Source organism: Pan paniscus, chromosome 6 (genome assembly GCF_029289425.2).
Source record: "Pan paniscus chromosome 6, NHGRI_mPanPan1-v2.0_pri, whole genome shotgun sequence".
Classification (NCBI taxonomy): Eukaryota; Metazoa; Chordata; class Mammalia; order Primates; family Hominidae; genus Pan; species Pan paniscus.
Window position 1 is genome coordinate 108,970,442 of NC_073255.2, and position 26,154 is coordinate 108,996,595.

General features: G+C 38.0%; 1 protein-coding gene across 9 annotated transcripts in view; it reads left to right on the forward strand.

Moving 5' to 3' along the window:
• Window positions 1-26,154, forward strand: part of CDK14 (cyclin dependent kinase 14) — a 639,321-nt gene that overhangs the window by 505,502 nt on the left and 107,665 nt on the right. For all 9 annotated transcript variants that reach the window (XM_063606295.1, XM_055114664.3, XM_003809752.7 and 6 more), the window contains one exon: window positions 8,787-8,835. In XM_063606295.1, coding sequence (XP_063462365.1) covers window positions 8,787-8,835 — 49 coding nt within the window. The remainder of the gene's footprint in view (window positions 1-8,786; window positions 8,836-26,154) is intronic.

Here is a 26,154-nt window from a genome sequence, read left to right on the forward strand (position 1 = left end):
TGGTGGCATGCTCCTGTAGTCCCAGCTACTTGGGAGGCTGAGGTAAGAGGATCAGTTGAGCTTGGGAGGTCAAGGCTGCAGTGAGTGTGATTATGCCATTGCACTCCAGCCTGGGTGACAGAGCAAGACCTTGTCTTTAAAAATAAAAAAGGAAATGTTAAAAAAAAGAGAAAGAAATGTTCAAAACATGCCCCAATAATTTTTACCAAAAAAAAAGAATACTAGTAAGGAAAGACATTTCCTAGATAACAAGAGCCACTCTAATTAAAACACTATGATACTGACATAAATAGATAAGTATTAAAGAGTCCAGGCTCTTATATATTTTGGAAAGTAATATAGGATAAAGGTGTCACTTCAAATTATCAGAGAAAGAGTGATCCATAATGATTGATTTTTACCGAATCCTGGCATAATTGTCTGTCCTCCTTGAACAAAGAAAATGTCATACCATATTTACAAAATAAATTCCAGATAGTAAAGCCAAGAAGTAACAATTTGTTAAAAAAATAATAATAAGTAGGAGAAAAATGAAGTTATTGTTCGTATAAAATCAAGATCAGGGTCTTTTTCTTTAAGCAAGACAAGAAAGCCAAAAGAAAAAGAATAATTTGGGGCAGGGCCAAGATGGCCGACTAGAAGCAGTGGTGATCTGAGGCTCTCATCAAAAAGAACTAAAACAGCTTGCTATCCTGCACTGGCAACCAAGGTATCCAGGTTCTGTCATGGGGACAGACCAGGCAGCTGGCATGATCCACGGAGAGGAAGGAAGAGCAGTGTAGTGCGGCGGCCCACCTGAGAGCCACATGGGGCAGGGGACCCCTCACCCCCCCCAGCCAAGGGAGGCAGTGAGTGAGCGTGCTACCCAGCCTGGGAAACTCTGCTTTTTCCACGGAACTGTGCAACCCACGGATCAGAAGATCCCACTCATGAGCCCATGCCACTGGGGCCTAGGGTCCCAACCATGGAGCTGCTCAGATTCTCAACAGCCACTAAGCTAGAATCTGCTTAAGCCTGCCAAGCTCCTGGTGGGAGGGCCGGCCATCACCACAGCTGCGGGTGCCTGCTGTCTAAGCCCTCTGAGCTCCTTCAGGGAGGGGCAGCAGCCAACACTGGGACTGCTAGCTGCCTAACACACTAAGCTCCCAGGGCGGGGTAAGGGCAGCAGCCATCTCTATAGCTCTAGGCCATGCTCTTCCCCTGCTGAAGCCAGGGAGGCTGGATGGCTTGGTCCCAAGAGGGATTCCCCACAGCCCAACACACTGGCTGTGGCAGATTGTGGCCAGAGTACCTCTTCAGACCTGACCCTGACTCATCTTTTCTCATGGGGACGGGGCATCCCTGCAGGAACTCCAACAACTCCAGGCAGGGGCTTAGGGGCAGAACTCTGATCTCTCTGGGCCTGAGCCCCTAGGGGGAGGGGTGGCCATAGTCTCTGCAGACCAGCAGACTTAGTCTTTCCTCCTGCTAGTTCTGAGGAACCCAGGCAGCCCAGATGAGTAGGTTTCCATCCAGCTCGGCACACCCCCTCCACCAAGGGACAACCAAAGTGCTTCATTAAATGGGTCCTGCTCCCCGTGCCACCCAACTGGGCGAGACCCTCTTAACGGGTTGTCAGACACCCTATATAGGAATGTTTCTATTAGCATCAGGTAGGTGCCCCTTGAGGTCAGAGATCTCAGAGGAAGGAGCAGGTACCCATCTTTGCCGTTCTCCAGCCTCCTCAAGTTCACTCCAGGTGCGGGAGTGAAACAGATAAATAGGGCCTGAAGTAAATGCCCAGCAAACCACAGCAGCCATACAGAAGAGGGACCTGACCATTGAAAGAAAAAACAAACAAACAAATAGAAAGCAACAACAGCATCAACAAAAATGTTCCCGCAAAAACCTCCTCCAAGGGTCAGCAGCCTCAAAGATTGACACTAGACAAACTCATGAAGATGAGAAAAAATCAACAAAAAGATGCTGAAAACCCAAAAGGCCAGAGTGCCTCTACTCCTTCAAACGATCGCAACAGCTCTCCAGCAATGGCGCAGAACTGGACAGAAGATGAGATGGATGAAGTAGGCTTCAGAAGGTGGGTAGTAATAAACTCTGCTGTGCTAAAAGGAGCATGTACTAACTCAATGCAAAGAAGCTAAGAACCTTGATAAAAACCTTACAGGAGCTTCTAACTAGAATAACCAGTTTAGACAGGAACATAAATGACATGATGGAGATGAAAAACACAGCATGAGACCTTCGTGAAGCATACACAAGTATCAATAGCCAAATTGATCAAGCAGAAGAAAGAATATCAGAGTTGGAAGGCCATCTTGCTGAAATAAGGCAGCCACACAAGATTAGAGAAAAAAAGAATGAAAAAGAACAAACAAAACTTCCAAGAAATATGGAACTATGTAAAAAGACAGAACCTACAATTGATTGGAGTACCTGAAAGAGACAGGGAGAATGGAACCAAGTTGGAAAACACATTTCAGGATATTATCTAGGAGTACTTCCCCAACCTAGCAAGACAGGCCAACATTCAAATTCAGGAAATACAGAGAACACCATAAAGTTACCAACCCCAAGACACATGATCAACAGATTCTTCAAGGTCAAAATGAAGGAAAAAATGTTAAGGGCAGCCAGAGAGAAAGGCCAGGTGACCTACAAAGGGAAGCCCATCAGACTAACAGCTGATCTCTCAGCAGAAACCCTGCAAGCCAGAAGAGAGTGGGGGCCAATATTCAACATTCTTAAAGAATTTTCAACCCAGAATTTCATATCCAGCCAAACTAAGCTTCATAAATGAAGGAGAAATAAAATCATTTTCAGACAAGCAAATGCTGAGGGATTTTGTCACCACCAGGCCTGTCTTGCAAGAGCTCCTAAAGGAAGCACTAAATATGGAAAGGAAAAACTGGTAGTAGCCACTGCAAAAAACACACCAAAATATAAAGACCAATGATGTTGTGAAGAAACTGCATCAACTAGTGTGCAAAATAACCAGATAGCATCATGATGACAGGATCAAATTCACATGTAACAATATTAACCTTAAATGTAAATGGGCTACATGCCCCAATTAGAAGACAGACTGGCAAACTGGATAAAAAATCAAAACCCATCGGTGTGCGGTACCCAGGAGACCCATCTCATGTGCAGAGACACACATGGGCCAAAATAAAGGGATGGAGGAAAATTTACCAAGCAAATGAAAAGAAAAAAAAAAGCAGAGGTTGCAGTCCTAGTCTCTTGACAAAACAGACTTTAAACCAACAAAGATCAAAAAGACAAAGAAGGGCATTACATGATGATAAACGGTACAATTGAAAAAGAACAACTAACTATCCAAAATATATATGTACCCAATACAGGAGCACCTAGATTCATAAAACAAGTTCTTAGAGACCTAGAAAGAGTTTTAGACTCCCACAAAATAATACTAGGAGACTTTAACACCCCAGTGTCAATATTAGATTAATGAGACAGAAAATTAACAAGGATATTCAGAACTTGAACTCAGCTCTGGATCAAGTGGACCTAATAGACAGCTACAGAACTCTCCACCGCAAATCCACAGAATATACATTCTTCTCAGTCCCACATGACACTTTTTCAGAAAACAACTAAATAATTAGAAGTGAAATCACTCCTCAGCAAATGCAAAAGAACTAACATCATAACAAAACATTCTCTCAGACCACAGTACAATCAAATCAGATCTCAGGATTAAGAAACTCACTCAAAACCACACAATTACATGGAAATTGAATAGCCTGCCCCTGAATGACTCCTGGGTAAATAATGAAATTAAGGAAGAAATCAAGAAGTTCTTTGAAACCAATGAGAACAAAGAGACAATGTACCAGAATCTCTGGGATGCAGCTAAAGAAGTGTTAAGAGGGAAACATTGCACTAAATGCTCACATCAGAAAGTTAGAAAGAGCTCACATCGACACCCAAGTATCACAATTAAAGGAACTAGAGAAGCAAGAGCAAACAAATCCTAAAGCTAGCAGAAGACAAGACATAACTAAGATCAGAGGAGAACTGAAGGATATGGAGACACAAAAAAACCCTTCAAAAGATGAATGTATCCAGGAGCTGGTTTTTTTGAAAAAATTAACAAAATAGAGCACTAGATAGACTAACGAAAAGAGAGAAGAATCAAATAGACACAATAACAAATGATAAATGGGATATCACCAGTGACCCCAGAGAAGTACAAACTACCATCAGAGAATACTGTAAACACCTCTACACAAATAAACTAGAAAATCTAGAAGAAATGGATAAACTCATAACACATACACCCTCTCAAGATTAAACCAGGAAGAAGTTGAATCTCTGAATAGACCAATAACAAGTTCTGAAATTGGGGCAGTAATTCGTAGCCTACAAACCAAAAAAAGCCCAGGACCAGATGGATTCACAGCCGAATTCTACCAGAGATACAAAGAGGAGCTGGTACTATTCCTTCTGAAACTATTCCAAACAATTGAAAAGGAGGGACTCCTTCCTAACACATTTTATGAGGCCAGCATCATCCTGATACCAAAACCAGGTGGAAACACACACAAAAAAGAAAACTTCAGGCCAATATCCTTGATGAACATTGAAACAAAAATCCTCAATAAAATACTGACAAACCAAATCCAGCAGCACATCAAAAAGCTTCATCCCCAGGATGCAAGGCTGCTTCAACATATGCAAATCAATAAATGTAATCCATCATATAAGCAGAACCAATGAAAAAAACCACATGATTAACTCAATAGATGCATAAAAGGCCTTCGATAAAATTCAACATCGCTTCATGTTAAAAACTCTCAATAAACTAGGTATTGATGGAAGTACCTCCAAATAATAAGAGCTATTTATGACAAACCCATAGCCAATATCATACTGAATGGGCAAAAGCTGGAAGCATTCCCTTTGAAAACCGTCACAAGACAAGGATGCTCTCTCTCAGCACTCCTATTCAACATAGTATTGGAAGTCCTGGCCAGGGCAATCAGGCAAGAGAAAGAAATAAAGGATATTCAGATAGGAAGAGAGGAAGTCAAATTGCCTCTGTTTGCAGATGTCATGATTCTGTATTTAGAAAACCCTATTGTATCAGCCCAAAAACTTCTTAAGCTGATAAGGAACTTCAGCAAAGTCTCAGCATACAAAATCAATGTACAGAAATCACAAGTATTCCTACGTACCAACAATAGACAAACAGAGAGACAAATGATGAATGAACTCTTATTCACAATTGCCATAAAGAGAATAAAATACCTAGGAATACAGCTAACAAGGGATGTGAAGGGCCTCTTCAAGGAGAACTACAAACCACTGCTCAAGAAAATAAGAGAGGACACAAACAAATGGAAAAAATTCCATGCTCATGGATAGGAAGAATCAATATCATGAAAATGGCCATACTCCCCAAAGTAATTTATAGATTCAAAGCTATCCCCATCAAGCTATCATTGACATTCCTCACAGAATTAGAAAAAAAAACTACTTTAAATTTTATATAAAACCAAAAAAGAGCCTGTATAGCCAAGACAATCCTGAGCAAAAAGAACAAAGCTGGAGGCATCATGCTACCTGACTTCAAACTATACTACAGTGCTACAGTAACCAAAAAAAAAAAAAAAAAATCATGGTACTGGTACCAAAACAGACATACAGACTAATGGAATGGAACAGAAACCTCAGAAACAATGCCACACATCTATAACCATCTGATCTTTGACAAACCTGACAAAAACAAGCTATGGGAAAAGGATTCCCTGTTTAATAAGTGATGCTGGGAAAACTGGCTAGCCATATGCAGAAAACTGAAACTGGACCCCTTCCTTACACCTTATACAAAAATTAACTCAAAATGAATTAAAGACCTAAATATAAAGCCCCAAATCATAAAAACCCTAGAAAAAAATCCCAGGTAATACCATTCAGGACTTAGGCATGGGCAAAGATTTCGTGACAAAAATGCCAAAAGCAATTTTAACAAAAGCTAAAATTGACAAATGGGATCTAATTAAACTAAAGAGCTTCTGCACAGCAAAAGAATGAATAGAGTGAACAGAATGAACAGGCAACAGAATGGGGGAACATTTTTGCAATCTACCCATCTGACAAAGGTCTAATATGTGGAATCTACAAGGAACTTAAACAGATTTACAAGGATAAAACAAACCCATCAAAAAGTGGGCAAAGGATACGAACAGAAATTTCTCAAAAGAAGACATTTATACAGCCAACAAACATATGAAAAAAAGTTCAACATCACTGATGATTAGAGAATTGCAAATCAAAACCATAATGAGACCATCTCATGCCTGTCAGAATGGCGATTATTAAAAAGTCAAGAAACAATAGCTGCTGGTGAGGCTGAGGAGAAATAGGAACACTTTTACACTGTTAGTGGGAATGTGAATTAGTTCAATCATGGTGGAAGACAGTGTGGTGATTCCTCAAGGATCTAGAACCAGAAATACCATTTGACCCAGCAATCCCATTACTGGGTATATACCCAAAGGAATATAAATGATTCTGCTATAAAGACACATGCACATGTATGTTTATTGCCGCACTATTTACAATAGCAAAGACATGGAACCAACCCAAATGCCCATCAATGATAGACTGGATAAAGAAAATGTGGTACATATTAACCATGGAATACTATGTAGCCATAAAAAGGAATGAGATCATGTCCTTTGCAGGGACATGGATGAAGCTGGAACCCATCATCCTCATCAAACTAACACATAAACAGAAAACCAAGCATGTTCTGACTCGTAAGTGGGAATTTAACAATGTGAACATATGGACACAGCGAGGGAAATATCACACACAGGGGCCTGTTGGGGAGTCAGGGGGCGAAGGGAGGGAGAGCATCAGGACAAATAGCTAATGCATGCAGGGCTTAAAACCTAGATGACGGGTAGATAGGTGCAGCAAACCACCATGGCACAAGTATACCTACATAACAAACCTGCATGTCTTGCACATGTATCCTGGAACGTAAAGTAAAGTAAAAAAGAAAAATAATAATTTATTTTACTAAACAAAAATTTAAATTTTTATGTGGAAAAAAGTGTATACTTATTTCACTTTTATACACACACACACACACACACGGGCAAACTTGATCATATACAAAAAAAATCTATAAACTGATTACCAAGAATCCAATATTAAAATTGGTACCTTGATAAAAAACCAAGAATCCAATATTAAATTTGGTACCAGCTATGAAAAGTGAAATTTGAAACAGTAGAAGAAATGTAAATGGCCAGAAAGCGTATGAAAAGAAGCCCAAGAATGTTTTATCAAGTGTAGCTTTGGCAACATGTAAAAAACTGATAACAACCAATGCTAGAAGACATATGGAGAAAGTGACATACTTTTTCATCACTGGTGGGAAAATGAAAAGTACTCTGTCGGCATTTATTAAAATGTAAAATATGCATACCGTTTGCCAAGCAATTCTATATTGGGGAATGTATCCAACAGAAATGAAAGCATCTGTAGGTAGAGAGACATGTACAAGGATATTTGCTGAAGTATTGTTTGTAAGGGAAAAGAAATTGGAAACTACTTAAAGGTTCATCAATGGGAGAACAGTTAAATAAATTATGGTACTTCTATTTTATAGAACGTTATACGATTTTAAAACAATTGTTACAGGCCAGGCGCAGTGGCTCACTTGTGTAATCCCAGCACTTTGGGAGGCCAAGGCAGGTCGATCACCTGAGGTCAGGAATTCAAGACCAGCCTGGCCAGCATGATGATACCCTGTCTCTACTAAAAATACAAAAATTAGCTGGGTGTGGCAGCACATGCCTGTAATTCCAGCTACTTGGGAGGCCGAGGCAGGAGAATCGCTTGAATCCGGGAGGCGGAGGTTGCAGTGAGCTGAGATTGGGCCATTGCACTACAGCGTGGGCAACAGAGCAAGGCTCTGTCTGGAAAAAAAAAATTGTTACATATATTCTTCATTTGAAGGACTATCCAGTATATATTGTTAAGTGCCAATAGAGTTTCAAGGGTAATGTTTATTGTAAAATCCGTTCAAAAAATCAATGGTATATATGTTCGTACATAAGGATGGGTGTATTTCATAAACAAAAAAATATGTGAAAAGGGACATAGCAAATCATTAACAATTGGTATATCATCAGAAGTGAAAGAATTTGCAGCTGAAGAGATTATAATGTCTATTCTGTATCACTTTATTGTTTAACTTGGTAAAACAAACATGTTCCTTTTTAAACTAAAACAAATCTAAAGATTGTTCACTGATAAATGTAAATATACGGTATAGGACCCTGGTAGTTTGGCTTTGAGCATGTATAAATACCATACAATATAGGAAAGGAGACCCAATATTATTGTATTTGGTCAGAGAAATCATCATAGGAAAAAAACAGCAAGTCTCACTTGACGAAATGTGTTGATATGCTTTTGTAAATCTACTTACAGGTTGGAGGTTTGGAATTTGCATTTCTTTTTTCAACTCAATTAAAACTTAGTTGTTCTAAGAAATAGTTATTAGGAAGCCAAATTATGAAATAAACCATCTTAGACTAAAGAAAACAATGCTTCACCGTTTAATATGTTGTTATCTTCTTGTTTTACTCTTTATAACTGCCCAGTATAAAAGTGAAGACCTTACTATGCTGGCCTAACTGACTGAGTAGCCCACTGTCTTTTTTTAAAGTTGAAGTTTTTTCAGCATACTTGTAATATATACATTTGATACAAAGATTGTTTATCATTTTTCTTTTTTATTTCAGAACGCTTTACCCTGTACAGCTCTAAAAGCCTTAGACAAGCATGGAATAAGTAAGTCTTTATACAGATTGTGCTCATTCTCTTTCTTTCTCTTTTAATATTTACAACTCTTCTTATACGTTTTTCATGGCATTGTTGATTCATCCTGCTGTGTATTTATTCATTCATTTAACCATTAAACTGCTGTTAAACCTTAACTGTGTGCTAGCTACCATGTTCAGCCTGAGCCAACACTGTATGAATTTGAGTTCCTAGAGCGATGTGGCATTGCTTCAGAACTGTAAATCCTAAAATTCCTTGTGGTCAGCCTTCTTGCAGCTAAATTCCAAGAAATATTTTTGTATCAGCAACATAGCATTTAGAAAATATAATATAATGACTGACTTTCTAATATAAATGATGTTGGTGACAACTTTTGAGCTAAAGTTGATCTTTCAGATTTTTTCACTTCGCATATTTTTCCCTTACGCCTTATTGGGAAGCTAAATGCATTTATGACTGAAGTGTGTGTTCTCCATTTATTTCATGTCTGTTCTCTCATCTGACCTTACTTCATTTTATTTGTTGTTTTTGAGATTTCATAAAATCTGAAGATCTGGATTTTGTAGTTACTCAGGAGACTTTTATTGCAAGCCAATGTGTTAGAAAATCATTGGAAGTTGGAAACAGTAATTTAGTCATTCCCGTTGACTTGTGGGTGTCACATTTCAAGGTTTATGCTGGAGAAAAGACAACTGGAACTGGTTTGATTAAATAAACTGTAATTTGTCATAAAATTTTGTCTACTTGGAATTTAGTGTTATACTCACATTTTTTCACTGTTATCACATGTTTAATTTTGGATACTCCCAGTTATGAAAAAAAATAACAAAAAACTTTTTCATATTAAAATGCTGCTAATCCGTGCTCTCAGTGGATACAGTGGACAGCTAATGGCGAGGAACTCATGAAATGAATACATTAAATTCTGCGGTAGTTTACTTTAGGGATTTGGCCATTTATTTTTATTAAATTTGTACCTCGAATAACACATAGGTATAATCATTTTTGTCTAACCTGGGGCTTTGCATGTGCCATTTGAAGAGCCAGTTCTTAACCTCAAGGCTCCCCTGGGAAGCATTCCCTCTCCTGGGAGCTTCCTGTGCATGCTCCTCTTCTCTGCCTCCCCATTTCCTGATCACTGGTCTAACATATTTTAATTAAGTGCTTTTATACACCAGATAATATATACAGTATACAGTTCCTACCTTAATTAAATGATCAAACACATTCCTCTCATAGGAATAAGACATCATTCCTTCCAACCAGATAACCACTTTATGAAACAATTCTTGATAAAGCCATTGAATCTCTAAACCTACATTTAAAGTAACAGGAAAATCTGAAACTATCATACTGTAGCATAGCAGCATTTCTGGAGAATAGGTAATTAGAATTACAGAATTACAGAATTTATCATTAGAATTAATTCAAAGGCATTTAACAAACTGAGTCCCACCATTAGTCCCACTTTTTAAATATTTTAAGGAAAATGATAAAAGCTGAGCTTGAGGTAAGATTTTTAAATTATGAACATGGCTTGTTTAGAACGATGCTATTTTTAAGTCCTTGTAAGTTTTGCCTTAAGGGTTTATTTCAGAAACACTAAGTAATAAAATCATTACTAAAAATATTAAAATGCTACTTTCTGGTATTCCAGTATTAAGTGCTGAATCTTTAGAGCCAAGCTGTAGCCTCTAGCCAATTCAAACCAAGGCAATTTAAAGAGAACTAAGATGCAGAGACGTTAATTATATTATTGATTCTTCCTCCAAATGGTCCTTGCAACCATCATCAGCATTTCAGCATCTTTCACTTAAGGAGTGAGATCAGAATTCAAAAGAACTACATTAAAAGACTATTACGCGAGTGATGGTTTTCTCCATTTCCAACTAATTTGCTTGTCTATAGCACAATTACTAAACTGAAGCAACTGTTAAATTCTCTTGTACAGTGGTAATAGGTTTAAAATAAATTGAACTAATTTGCAAGAACTAATTTGAATTCAGTTTAGATGGGTTAATATAAGATAGGTGGGTTAATATAAAAAAGTAGGTCACTGTTCAAAATTAAGTAACAATGCTTTTAAAAATATGTATTAACCTAGGTATTGAAGCTAGTGGAGATGTTAACCTGCCTAAGAGAGTAGGAATTTCTTGAGAAATGAATCCTTAAGTTTATTTGAATAGCTATAACAAAAGACCCAGTTTATTTTGGGGCCAACTCTGCCCTAAGTAACACCTAGGCAATTCCCTGCTGACTTCATTTATGTCAGCAACCATGGGCATAATTTCATCCTTTGAAAGATATTTTTATTGTTCTGGGTAAACAAAGCAGCAATGGGAGAAAATATAAGATCCAACAGATATCCAAATTCAAAAGAATAATAGAAAGAAGAAATCTTAATTATGCGATTGAGAATAATAAATATATATTAAAAAGAAAGGAAAGTCCTTTTATTCCCTCATACTAGAAGTGCATAATCCATGTGGGCTCTTCCTCCATAAAGGGGATTGTGGATTAAAGGGAGACAAATCTTAATTTTATAAAAACATGTACTGTTTTCTGACTGCCTTCAAACCATTCTATTTTATTTCATTGCAGTTATACTCTCCCTATTTCTCTTCCAAATCTCTCTATTTATAGTTGTCTGACATTGGCATGTATGTGCAATCAACCAAGAATTTTAGCCACTTAAAAGATCTTTTATTATTTTGGCTGGAGAAGAAGCCTTAGTGTATGCTCTCCAGCAAAGTTAAGGGGAAGATTCCAGGAACACATTTGCTTGTTTTGGAACTTTTAAACAGCTGAATGATTTCGGAGGTTTGAAAGTATCAAAAAGAGAACTAAGGATAAACCACTAAGTCACAGAAGACAGATCTGGAAAAGACCGCTTGTGGCTGGTAACAAGAAGCACGTCTACAGACTTGAATAGGCACAGGTTAACCTTTTCCTGCTTGTTTCCACACATGTTATGGTTCTGCTTATCCTCTCTTAGTTAAGTAAAACTGGATTTCTCCTAAGAACTTATAAAAATTGGTATTCTAAATTGTGTAGTAAATACAGAGACATTTAAACAAAGGTACCTTTCTGGAAACACAAAAATAGAGAAGAAAAATCTTACCTGCTACAATTGAATGTACCAGCAGAGTCTCCAACCTGAATTTAAAAGATTTAGAAATGTTTCCTAACTTTGTGTTCTTGAACTTTCCTTGAGTATTTTATCTGACTTGATGTTTAACTTCCAAGACATATTTTAAAGGTGACTTGCTAGATAGTTGAGTTACATATGCATAAAACATAATGTATTTAAAATAATATTCAGAGGAATAATGTAACTTTCACTCTGTATTTATGTTGGTGGTGCTCTATTGTATTTTTCTTGTCATTATAGCTGATGTGTACCATTAAGATTTAAGTCAGAGAATTCGCAACAAACTGAAAGACCCTGTTTTCCATTCTCCCTAATGTTCTAAGTCGATCTAAAATTTTCTAACATAATAATATATTGCAAAGTAAGCTAGAGTTGTAAATGTCTTTCCCTGTTTAAAAATGTGAGAGGAAGGTAAGAACACTGTTATTGCACTAGGAGGAGCAGTTGAGTTGAGTGAGTTCTTAAATCATCTTTCCCCACTTTCACATTTTTTTCATTGTTGATCATTTTTGTTATAATTCTATTTACTTCAAAGTAACAATTTTAATTTATTTAGTGCCTGGAGACTTCTTCTTGTAATATTTTCAAAGAAATTATTCTATACATCACTATTAAATGTTTGAGAGATGGGTTTATTGGATGGATAAACTCTAAAGCAGACACTAAAGCAGACCTTTTGGAATTCCAGTCTTATAACTCAAAGGGTGAGCTGCAGCTGTCCACTGCCCAGCTCTATGGATTTGAGTTCAGCATTAGAACACTGCATGAGGTGTAGTTCTTCACCACATGCCATACCCTTGAAAATGTACTGTTTTCAATATGCAGACAGTCCAATCCAAGCAGGTCTCTTGTCCTGACCCTGCACTGCCATACATAGTATTGTTTGGAGGCCCCCAAAGGCTCACCTGCTTGCTTGGAAGTTGCAGTTCATAGCAATTTCTGGAGACATTTGTTTTCATAAGAATGAATCATTAGTTCAGTTACTAAAAGCATTATGTAGATATGATGTTTATCAAAACCCCCTAAACCCCTTGCCATCTAATAGAAAGCAGCTTTTCTAGGAAATTGCAGATAGGATTCTTGAAAGGAAAAAGAGGAGGACCTAAAATAGGAGATGCTTTCCAGGCCCTGGTGGGAGTCCTAGAGAGCCTTGGAAAAGACAATAAAGATCTGTCCAAAGATTCAGGTTGCAAGCAGGTGCCAGGAGGACAAAGAGAAAACTATCTGAGTGGAAGATGGTAAATTTGCCAAAGGCCTAGCCCTGATCACTAGCAGTGGCAACAGCATAAACGTGAAAGCATATGAAACGGACATAGTCAAAGGCCTGACATGCAACTCATCTCCACAGATATAGTTGTGATGGAACTAACAGTTAGCCTCTTGCAACGTATATTGTCACATCCCCACATATGCTTATGGCAGTCTTTTGAGGTAGGGCAGATATTATCATCTTGATTTTATAGCCTAAAATTAAAAACAGGCTTATGAGATCAAATGATCAGCACAATTGAAAATAACAACTAGGAATATATGTACTCCAGTGAATCTTATGAAGGGAATATTATCCATTTTAAAACCCCATATTCATGGGAGCTTATCAATATCTAATTTTATTTTGTTCTCGCTGCAGCCATGGGTGGGGATATCTCTTCTGGGACCTGATGTCATTCCCCATCTAGATTTCATGCAGCCAGGAGAGCTGGGAAAGAACAGAAGCCTGACTTCCTCTGTCCTGGGGAAAACAGTGTTTGCAGCTGGCTGACTGCCCACACCACCAACTTGGGCCTCTCCTGCCCACTGCTGGGTAATGCACCATGGGAAAAAGGCTGGCTTTGTGACAGTCTAAGTGCCAGAGATGACAGGCCTGCCTGCTACCCACTCACACCCTACCAGTGAGGTTTGTCACCTCTTCCACACAGCTCCCACTGCCCCCAAGAGGTTAAGCCCTGTCATTTTGTGTCATTGCCAGATTTCTTATCCATGTCTCTTTTTTTGTAGCAAAGAATTCAGTGTCATTAATAACCCCTGGTGATGGCCAAGGGCAGGCCCCATGCTATTTGTTATCTGTTGGACACGCGTTTTTTGATCCCCTTCTGATAGACAGAAAATACCCATCTTCTCTCTTACTAATTGGCAGTATGTGCCAGGCTTGGGAGTTGGCAACAGCCATTGCTTTTCATCCTTTCAGATTACGTGTTGGACTCCTCATCCAAAAGTGCATGCTTACGATGCGGCTAATACCTTCCTCCTGCCATCCAGCTCATTAAGGAATAAAACCCAACCCTACTTCTGAAGTGGCACAGAGCTTCTAGAGGCAGCCGGGCTGCTCATTTCCCTGAAAGGAGGAGATGGAATTAGGCTTTCTCGAAGTCTTCTCCAAACAGATTCTAGAAGCATAAACTGTAGGAGTTCCTCTGTTCTCCCAAATATGCCATGGGTGTTTGTATTCTGTGACTGCCATAACAAATTACCACACATTTATTGGTGTAGAATAGTACAAACATGTTACCTTACAGTATTGTCAGGCAGAAGTCTGGAAGAGCTGAGCTGATTTCTTTTCTCTGGGTCTCACAAGGCCAAAATCAAGATGTTGACCAACTTGGGGTTTTATCTAGAGGCTTTCGGGGAGAATTTACTCCCATGCTCATGCAGGTTGTTGGCAGAATTCAGTTCCTTGTGGGGTATGGCTGAGGTCTCACTTCCTTGCTCGCTGTCTCCACCCGCTCAATGCCTCCTGCATGCTTCATCACATAGCCACCTTCTCCATCAAACAAGCTTCTGATCTCTCTGACTTCCTGTCTGCCCCATTTCCTCTGCCTCCAGCAGGAGAAAGTTCTCTGCTTCTGAAGGTTCATGTAATTAGATTGGGCCCACCTGGTTAATCCAGGTTACTCTCTCTGTACAGTCCCTTTTGCTGTGAAAAGTTACCTGTTCACCAGCTTCAGGGGTTAACAGGTGGACATCTTTGGGGGCCATTTTGCTTATCAGAAGTGGGTACTAGAGTTTCCCATTCAATCCGGAGTCATGGAGTGAAGCAGAGCACAGGGGAGCAAATCCAGTCCTAGCCAGGTCAGACACCATCTATTTTGCCTGGTCTCTGACCCATCAGGTAACAGGCATAGGCTTCTGACTTCAAGTTGCCTGGTTCACAACCGGTATCTTTAAAATTATGTATAAGGAAGAAATCAGTTTTTATCTCTAGCACAGAGGAAAAAGAGATTATGCTCAAGAAGGCCGCTGGCCTCTGAGGTAACTGAAAGTTTGGCCCGACATTTCTAGGTCTGTGCTGACAAATGCAGTAGCCATTAGGCCTCTGTGGTTCCAGGGCACTTAAAATGTGACTACTGTGATTTAGGAACTGAATTTTTTTACTATATTTAAATGTAATTAATAAGAGTTAAGGGCCACATGTGGTTGGTGGCTGCCATATTGGGTGACACAATTCTAGATCATTTAAATGCTCGTCAGTGTAATACAAATGTGGATGTCTGCTGCTTTGGAAACACTACACTAAAGAGTCATTGCATTTTGCACTCAAGTGTCCAGAGATCTTGCTTTTTATTTTTGCTTCTCACCCCTATCTTTTATTTGTAAACACCCTGAGTATAATAGCTCTGGAGTACCCAATAAGCATAATAAATCTGCAGGGGGAATAGTGGAAATATCAAAGAACATCAAGCAGACATTCCTTTCCCTGCCTCCTCCCCTCCAGAAGCCACGCTGTTCCCTCCTGAGGGGCGCAGCCTGTTGCAAGTGTCTCTATTCCTTTCTCCTTCTTGTGTTGTCTCTCTCTCTTTTCTGTTGGGAACTGTTAGGGGTTAGACACACAGCTCTCTACCCTTTTTGAACTCCCTTAAGAATTCACCTCTCTGCTGTTGTTCCCGATCTCCTTGATCTCCCCTAACTCTACTCAGAAAACACCGTAAAGGCTCAGCTTCTTGTTCATCACATATGAGATGCTATTGAGAGGGGCTCCATTTTCTAAATAAGCCTTCCAAATAAAGAGCTGATCCAGGTCTTCCTCACTGGGCCCCTGTGGGTGTGTGTATATATATATATATATATATATATATATATATATATATCTCTTAATTCTTAAGTTTTAGGACATTGAAAACTACCACATTTTACAAAGTGAAGCATGAACAGAAATGCAATCATTTTTACCTCTCCTTATGTAAAAGAAACATGATATGTGATACCTTTCCTCAAATTTATTGATATCATTTTCATTTGATTAAGAAAATATTTACAAATTTAGTGAATGTTCAGCCTCAAAATAAAGATGAATGTAAGAAGTCACTGGAGAAAGACACTGTTCGCTTTTAGCGTTTTTGTTTTGTTTTTTTGCAGCTTTATTGCCCAGGCTGCAGTGGCATGATCATGGCTCACTACAGCCTTGACCTCCAGGGCTCAAGCAATCCTCCCACCTCAGCCTCCCAAGTAGTTGGGACTATAAGTACCTACCACCATCCCTAGCTAAGAAAGAGATGATTTTAACAACAATGTCATCCCTAGTATCCACTGTTACCCATTCCACCTTCTGCTTTGATTTTCATGAAACAATATATCCGTCTCATCATTTGGGGAGACTTTATAATACTGGGGCTCAATTTCTATTCATTGTGAGGATAGAGCTCCTAGAGTATTCTTATTAACACCTGCATCTAACATGTTGTGTACATAGTGGTCTTACTGACCTAAGAATATACCATCAATAAATAGTATTGACATAGCAAAGAAAAAAACAGAAGAGAGCAAGGAAGGTTGCACAAGCTAATTATTGACACAAATAGCAATTAAATGGTTGGAGCCAGCATCATCTTTGGTAGCATAGGAACCAGGTTCATCCCTAGTTCCACTACTGAGCTGTGTAATATTCAGGAAGCTCATTAACCTCTCTGAGCCTCAGCTTTTCAATTTGTATAACCTCTTGGCAGGATTATTGTTTAATCTTTAAGTAAGGTAAGGGTATAAATTACTGGGTACCTTACTAAACACAGTCCTTTGGCAAATATTAGTTTACCTCCCTTCTCTTTTTCAGTGCTCCCTGTCCTACCTCCCAGTGAGAGCGTTTCATTCAGCTCCAAATAAGCAATTACTCTTGAACATGGATACCATTCCTACATAGAGTCCCCAGACATCTTCTGGAATATGCTTTTTACCTTCTTAGGGGCACATGCTGAACTGCTTGGTCACCAAAACTTTTTTTTTTTTTAATGCTTGTTGTGTAAAAACAAGATTTCCCCTTCCTCAACAGTTTCTTCCTAAGAGTGGTGTGTTAACAAATAGCATTGTACATAATTAATGCAATACTGTGATTTGTTCTTAGTCTTGAAACACATTTTATTAGACAGTTTTCCAAATTAGATTGAAAGAAACCCATAGACAGATCACTGTTACCAAGTTCAAATGTCTATTAGACCTTTTCTTGTAATATAACCTGTACACAAACTGATGGATAACCCTAAGCCAGATGTGTGGGATCTGGGCATCCATTTGGCCCAGTCATTTCACAGGTGAGACTAAAAGTAATTATCCTTGCTGTTTACAGCATTTAAAGGGGGAAGGTAGATGAATTATCTCTCAAAACACAATGAATAAAGGCTGGGAGCATGGCCATGCCATATCTGTTGTGGTGAGGAAAATGGGAAGGGGATTCTGAAAGTAACTGGCCTTTTTCTTTTAGACACTGAGCCACATCCATACCCTAAGGCACAGATCCCATGTTAAACGGTTATTTCCATCATGGCAGTGACATTGACTTTAACAACAAATTTCATTATGTCTTTAACAACAACAAAAATGCACTGAAAAGCCTTAAACACACATATACACAACTCCCAACACAATTATTTTTCTGTCTTCTCTGAAAGAATATTTTAAAATCATTTCAACATCTTTGGGATTTCAGAAAAATCTAGTATTGGTTTACAATGGAAGTCTCATAGAGTTTATGTATATGTGTGTGTGTGTGTGTGGTTATTATTACTCAGACTATAAATGAGACAAATGAATAGAAATATTAAAGGGATCAATATTCTGGCCCTCATTATATTGTTATACAGCATATCTTTGTGTATCTCTATGTGAATTCTCTGCTAGTCCTCAGCTGTATTTAATCCCTCAAGACTTGATATACAAACATAATGCCAAATAGAGAACTTCCCTTAAATTATTCAAATCTCCCCATAAGTGATTTCCCACTCTTCCTGCAATAGAAAACATTTGATCATAAATTCAATTAAATCAGCCATCATCTTTGTGATGTTTGTCCAGCTAAATCCTTTAGTGACTAAACCAATAAACATACCAGCTGTGAGTGTGCATGTGTGTGTGTGTGAGTGTGTGTTTATGGCACAACTATTGCAAAAGAATCGATTTGAAGTAAAGATGAAGGGTAGTTCTCATTTCTTAGGCCAGATTTTAACTACTTCACTGAAGCCAGGGCTTAAAAGATTAAACTCTTAGGGATAAAATTATGTGTACTTCTTTAAATGCTTTGGCTTTTATTTGCTAATTTAGAACTGAGTTTTAATATATTAAGTTTTAGATCAAAACTGATGTACTTTGGAGATGTTAGGAAAAGGCATCAAACCACGTCAACCATTCTTCCTTCTCTTTCTTCCCCAGCCTCTCCTCCCTAGTTAAAACAAAGAAAAAATGACTGTCGACATACTTTTAAGTTTCTCAGGGAAAACGGCATGATAGGACTATATTACTATTTATAATTTCTTATATGTCTGTCGGCTGAAGAGGTAAAGTTTATTAGAGGCTTATAAATGTTGATTGCTTCTCATCTTGATTCTAAAGCCTTTTAGACACGCAGATATACCCAACCTCCTCCCCTCTTTTTCATCTTACCTTTACTAATGATCCTATTTGGATATAACTGAACCCTATTTATGCATCTTCACATATGTGTATATCCATGTGGCCTGTAGAGGGCAGCATGCTCTGAGGGGAAAAAAAAACAGGCAACTGTTTATCTCCGTGAAATATGAGATAAGCAGCTATATATATATTTTCCGATAGCAAAACAAGTAAAATGTCTCTGTTAGAGAAGCCAGAGCTGCCCCACGCTTTGTCTGTCCCTCTCTGCCACGTTAGGTGTCTGTTTGGATGTTGAATATTTTTTATGAATTGGCTCAGCCTACCTTGGAGGCTACTTGGGGATTACACCAGGCTCCATGCCTTTGCCACCAAATGGGACTAAGCACATCATTATATTTATAAAGATAAATACAAATGGAATTTTTTTCATTTGGCTCTCATTTCTTGTCACCCTTTACTGAAGTGTAGAATTTGAGTCAAACTGTACCTATAGTTCTAATTTTATTTGGTAGTCAAGTAAGACTTTACCTTCCTATCTTAGAATTCTGCTATCTCACATCCTTTGCTTTTAGCTTGTGACTGCCAAAAAATTCTAGTGCCTTTTATTTTTCCCAAGAAAATGAAAAACATTTCCACAGGGACATTTTCTGTTCAGAGTAGACGTTGGGCTTAAAGCTGGGCTCCTTCCTTTGCCTGCCTCGCACTTCTTTGGGGTGAGTCCCTGATCAGGACCCCTTCTCTGTTGCCACATTCATTGATTTTCTCAATCCAGTCTCTACCATTCATCTAAAGAGGCAAATCCTCCCATTGTGTGAACTACACTATTCCTTTATGAGAATGTAGAAATTTCTAGAAGCTGCGTTACATATTTTAAGGATATAGAGCAGTACTGTCCAATAGATCTTTATGCATTGACAAGAATGTTCGCTATCTTCACTTTCCAGTATGGTAACCACTAGCCACGTGTGGCTATTGAGTAATTTAAAATGTGGCTAGTGCAATTGAGGAACTGAATTTTTAATTTCATTTCATTTTTATTAGTTTAAATTTAAATAACCACATGTGGCTAGAGACTACCAAATTGCGTGGTGCAAGATAGAACATAACTTCTGATCAGCTTAAAGCAAGTGTTTTACCATAATATATTGTGAGGTGAATTAGGATTTTCAGCTAAAAACCTCCTGCCCAAGTTTTTATTTTTGCACTTATTTCTTTATTATATAGCTATAGGCTTAAATCCGAATCCTATGACTCTGCCCCAGGATTTGCTTCCTCTCAGAACATCTGAGAGATTTTCCATTTTCAAATTCTTCGATTTTGTTGAATATTGAATGTCTCTCTCTTGGGTATCCAGAATGGAGTTTCAAAGCATGGCATTTCGGCAGCACTGATTCTGTAGGCGCTGGCCATTTCACAGTCTAAGCTCTGTCACTCGTCACCTGTTTGTATCTAGTGTTCCTAAATATAGAAACACAACTTAGTAAATGTGCTAAAATGTGTCAGGCTACATAGAAGCTTGACACCCAGCTCATTAACTAAGTTGGTTTTGTTTGTGTGTGTGTGTGCGTATGAGCAGCTGTTTACATTGACTACAAATAAAGCTTAGGTTTGTATCATCCTTTTTGAAATGACCTCAATATTATTTTGAAAATGTTCTTGTCGCCAGGTGTGGTGGCTTAAGCCTGTAATCTCAGCACTTTGAGAGGCCAAGGTGGACAGATCACTTGAGTCCAGGAGTTTGGGATGAGACTAGGTGACATGACAAGACCCTATCTGTAAAAAATTTATCTGTAAAAAAAAATATATTTCTTTATTTATTTATATAAATATGTATGTATATATTTTTATATATACATATATAATTTATGTATACACATATGTGTATACATATATGTTATATAAATTATATATACATATATACATATATAATTTATATACACACATGTATATAATTTATATATAATATATATACATATATTATATATAATTTATATATTATATATAATATATATACATATATGTATATATAATTTATATATAATATATAATATATATACATATATGTATATATAATTTATATATTATATATGTATTATATATATATTATATATATATTATATATATATATATACACAAAAATTAGCCAGGCATGGTGGCATATGCCTGTAGTCCCAGCTACTTGGGAGGCTGAGGCAGGGGGATCATTTGAGCCCGGAATGCAGAGGTTGCAGTGAGCCAAGATCATACCATTGCACTCTAGCCTGGGTGACAGAGCAAAACCCTGTCAAAGAAAAAGAGAAAGGGAGAAGGAAGGAAGGAAGGAAGGAGGGAGGGAAGGAAAGAAGGAAGGAAGGAAGGAAGTTATTTTAAGCTCCCAAGTAATCAGATGAGTTTTTTTTTCTCTCTTTCATTTCTTTAAACACTTCCATATCTTTACATATGATCTGCAAATGCCTGTCTTCAGTTTCCTACATTATGCCGATATTGTTTGTTTTAAGACATCAGTAGACTGGTTTTTTTTTGCCACCAGCTTCTGATTCATGTTAGAGATATACCCGAAAACCTGCATGTACCTGGAAGTTATAAGTAGTTGGACCCCAGATGATACTAAATGTGCAGCGTTTTAATCCTATTCATTTGTCTTTCTTTTATTTCAGTTATAAAGGTGAAAATGCTGATCAAAAAGATAAAAAGCTCTAGCAATCATGCCAATTTGGGTTTTCTTAAAGCCACAGATATGAAATGTCACCTTTCCATTATAAATCATTTTATATAAACAGCCAGATGTAGAGTTAAAGTCAGGAATAAAGGACTGTGAAACAAAGGTTGTGCTCAGTTGCAGTAAAAGATAGCCTCAGCCTATTTTATGCTCACCATCAAACCACACTTCGGAGCATCTGTGCCCCCAGATCTACAGCCTCCTCCACATGAGAGAGGAATGTAGGGTCTGCTGGGAGTCATACTATAAGAATAATTTGACCAGCCTCTTGGAAAAACCTAGGCATCCTCTTACCACAGGGCATGACAGAGAGAAATAGAGGCCATGAAGCTTTTAGCAGTGTTTTTTAGTAATGAACTTTAAGACTGGGCTCCCATGCACAAAGCAAGTTCCCTGCCATTGTAAGATTGGTAGCCTTTCTGTTGATGAACATGCGAATTATCGCCGAAAAATCGTTTCACTAAAGTTTCTACAACGTAGCAACTGTTTCTGTGTTGGGAACAGCCAATTGCAAACTCCAGAAGTACTTTAGGCTGTTTGATAATAGCATTTCAGTCAAATGCAGATTCAGATAAGCATAGAGAGAGAAAATGAAAAGTCAAAGGCAAGGACTTGCAACTAGAAGGAGAACACGAGGTACCACTACTTAACTCTTCCTCATAACATAGAGTTGAAATACATCCTGCAGATTTGTTGTTAAAAGTCACTCTTTAAATTACACATTCACATTCTAATGTAGAAGGAAACGATCTTTTTGAAAGAATATCCGTTGAAAGAAATACATGAATTTTTGTTCTAATTATTTGAAAATCCCTCCTCCAATATGTTTTCATATTTGTTGCATACATCACAGAGTAAATAAATTATTTGCCAGGACTTGAACTGCAGAACAAAAATGACAAACAAAAATTTTATGCATACTAACTTTAGCACCTGCCGTGTAAGACTTTGCAGTATTTTCTCCCTAAACACACATCACAGTTACTCAGAATTCTAGCAGATTTCAGTTTGATACTCTGCAGCTCTGAGGGCTGGTTCAGATGTGTGCGTGTCACTCTATTTGGAAGTATTCGAGCATAAGGATTGGGAACGGGAAAAGAAGAATGAGGATGACCAAGTAGAAAGCATGCTTTTGCACTGTTGCGTTGATCAATCTGGACTTGAGGCCAGCATCCTGGTGCCTACTAGGCAGGAGGAAATCAAGATGTATAAAACTAAGATAGGCCAGAGAAACAGGAACCAATCATGGTGGACCATAAAATGAGGAAGTCATTGAACATTTAGAAAAAGGACAAACAGAGTGGGCCTGAAGGGGAGATTGGCAAAGAGAGTAGTATACTTTAGTGTGTAACACAGCAAAACACAGTTACAAAATCTTCTTAAAATTTGGAGACAGATTCTGAAGCATATCTATCAAGAGAATGTTTCTATCTCAAGGTATTTAAAAGAATATTGAAAATATTTGTTCTTAAGGTACCTCACCATTATCTTATTTTAGCAAGCATTTTAAAACAGAACTACCATTTGACTCGGCAATTCCATTAGTTTATATATCAGAAAAGAAAATAAATCATATTACCAAAGTGGCATATGCACTCACATGTTCATCGTAGCACTGTTCACAATAGCAAATACATGGAATCAACCTAGGTGCCCATCAGTGTTGAACTGCATAAAGAAAATGTGGCACATATACATCATGGAATACTGTGCAGCCATAAAAAGAATGAAATCACATCCTTTGCAGCAACATGGATGCAGCTGGAGGCTATTAATGTTAAGTATATTAACATAGGAACAGAAAACCAAATATTGAATGTTCTCGCTTGTAACTGGGAGCTAAACATTGAGTATTCATGGACACAAAGATGGCAGCAATAGACACTGGGGACTATTGGGAGGAGGGGGAGGGGTAAAAGGGTTGAACAAGCACCTGTTGGTTACTATGCTAACTACCTGGGTAATGGGATCATTCGTACTCCAAACCTCAGCAACATGCAATTTACCCATGTAACAAACCTGCACATGTACCCCCTGCACCTAAAATAAATTTACAAAAAAGTAAAAATAAATAAAAATTATGAGACCTTTTTCATATGAGTTCACTCGTGATCTCAATCCTCTTTACTTCATGTTTTTTCCCATTAATTTTAAATTCTTCAATGAGGTTTCTCCTACCAAAATATTTTCAGGGATGTACTCTAATTTGGGAAAGAATATTGCAGTCCTAAGGGACTCTTTTAAGTCCATTTAGTAAGGTCAGTTTAATTTTTTACAAGTGTAGCGGTGGGGGAGAAGTGGTAATAGTGCAGTATGAAGTATCACTGGCTACACTTGTTCACGGCACACGTCTGTGCCTCACAGCATGCCAGAATGCTTTGTCTGTATCATCTCATTTAATCCCGAAAACAACTCTCAAATTGTTTTCCTGGTAGGAACATCTAAGTTTATTTTACAAATTTTATTTTCCTGTCTTCAGTTATTTTGTAGTCTCAAGAGCAGATCTAGGAAGTACCTGTCTCATTTGCCGTTTTTATACCAAACAGGGCTGAGACTAGAGTGAGGCATGTAAGGTGCTCATCTTGGGTTCAGAATTTAGGTGGTGTGAAGAAAAATCTCAGCGATCAAGATAAATAACACTTTAATGCAATATTTCAAAAACTCGAAAGATAGCTTCAGTACCTTGTATGCTCTCCATCAAACTACCCTTCATTAGCACCCAACCCCACATCCACAACCCACTTCTTCATAAACACCAATACTGGTGAGGTTATAGAAAAATGAGCCCATTCATTTACTGCGGATGTCCCTGTAAACTGGTAAATGTGAAAAACAATATGGAAACATGTGTTAGCGGCCATAAAGATGTCATGGAACATTCAAGAAATTTAATTTAGTATCTTGATGCTCTGGATGTTTGGGAATGCTGTTTCCGCTCTTATAGAACTTACCTTCTAGAGTAGCGAGGACAGTAAACAAAAAATAGACAGTAGAATCTCAAAGAAAGCTAAGTACATGAAGACAATAAAACAGAGCAATGTGATGAAAAAGAGCACTGGCAGGCTGTAAGCATATGAAAGCTGGGATTTTTACTTTTTTCTTAATCCATGTCCTTAGCGCCTACAACAGAGCCTGTCCCATAGAAGGCACTCAGTTCATATTTGTTGAAGAATGAAAGTGCTTGGTGGTGAGAGTATAGTGAATGTGGGGAGAGTGAGAGAAGAGGAGACTGGTGAGTGAAAGCAGAGGCCAGCCAAGGAATGGCCCTGCAGGCCAGAGTTTGGGATTTTCCTTTACTTCCAACAGGAAACCTGAGGAATTATGTTTTGAACCTACCAATTTCACTTGTTAGTATTTCTCCCAAGGAAATAGATCAACCAAGTAAAAACCGAGTTGCCCCAAAATTCTCATTATTTTATTGTAGTTTAAAATTTTTAAAAAGACTTGGTATCAACTTAACCAAGATTAAAGGAATGGGGAAAGGTTTAACAAATCATGATTCAGCAACTCAGTGGAATATTACACAACAATGTTAGGATATTACGTATGGAGATTTTAAAAACATAGGAAATTCTCCCTGTGTTTCCTGAAAAAAGATTAATAAAAAATATATATACTAACATATTACTATAAAAAGTCTGTGGACTAGCTGTTACTGAAATGTAATATACAAGATGAAAATGGTTGTGATACAGTAGTAGAATTTTGGGTGATTATTTTTCTACTTTCCCAAAATTATCTTTAATATTGTCACATTATTTTAATAACAAAAATGTTGCTTAATTTGTGTAGAGTTTCTGTTTAGGGTGATGACAGGGTTTTGGAAATACTGTGATGGTTGCACAATATTATGAATGTAATTAATGCCACTGAATTGTACACTTAAAATGATTAAAATGGCAAATTTTCAGTTATTTATCTATATTACCACAATTTGCCAAAAAAAAAAAAAACAAACCAGTTATCTTCTATAATCATCAGTGTGGCCAGCAGCCCCAAAGGTGGCTCCCAGCGATCCCACCTTCTGGTCTTCACACCCTTCTCTCTTCATCCCAGGATTGGTCTTGGTGACCAATAGGATGTGACAGAAGTTATTGCACATTACTTCCAAGGTTAGGTTATAAAAGATTGCATCTCCTGTCTTGGGCTCTGGCTCCTTCTATCTCTGATCACTGGCTCTGGCAAAGCCAACCAACATGTCATGTGCCCAGCCCTCGAGAGAGGCTCACATGGTGAGGAACTAAGACCTTTTTTGCCAACAGCCATGTGAACGAATTACCTTGGAAGTGGATCCATCAGACCCAAACTTCAAATGAGTACAACCCTGGCTATCAGTTTGACTGCAACTTTGTCCCTGAATCAGAACTATCCAGTTAAGCTTCTCCCAGATTCCTGATCCTTGGAAACTATGAGATAATAAATATTTGTTGTTTAAAAAAAAAGAAAAGAAAATATAAATTTTTTTATCTTGCTTTCATTCCAGCTATCCTCATGGGTATGCAATAGACACCAGCTCTTTTTTCCCTAACTTTGAAGTCTTGTTTTCTCCTCTTTTAATGGAAGTCCTGGGTGCAGCAGACTTTATTAATTAACATTAAAAGGAGTGCTGTGCAGTAAAGTAAAA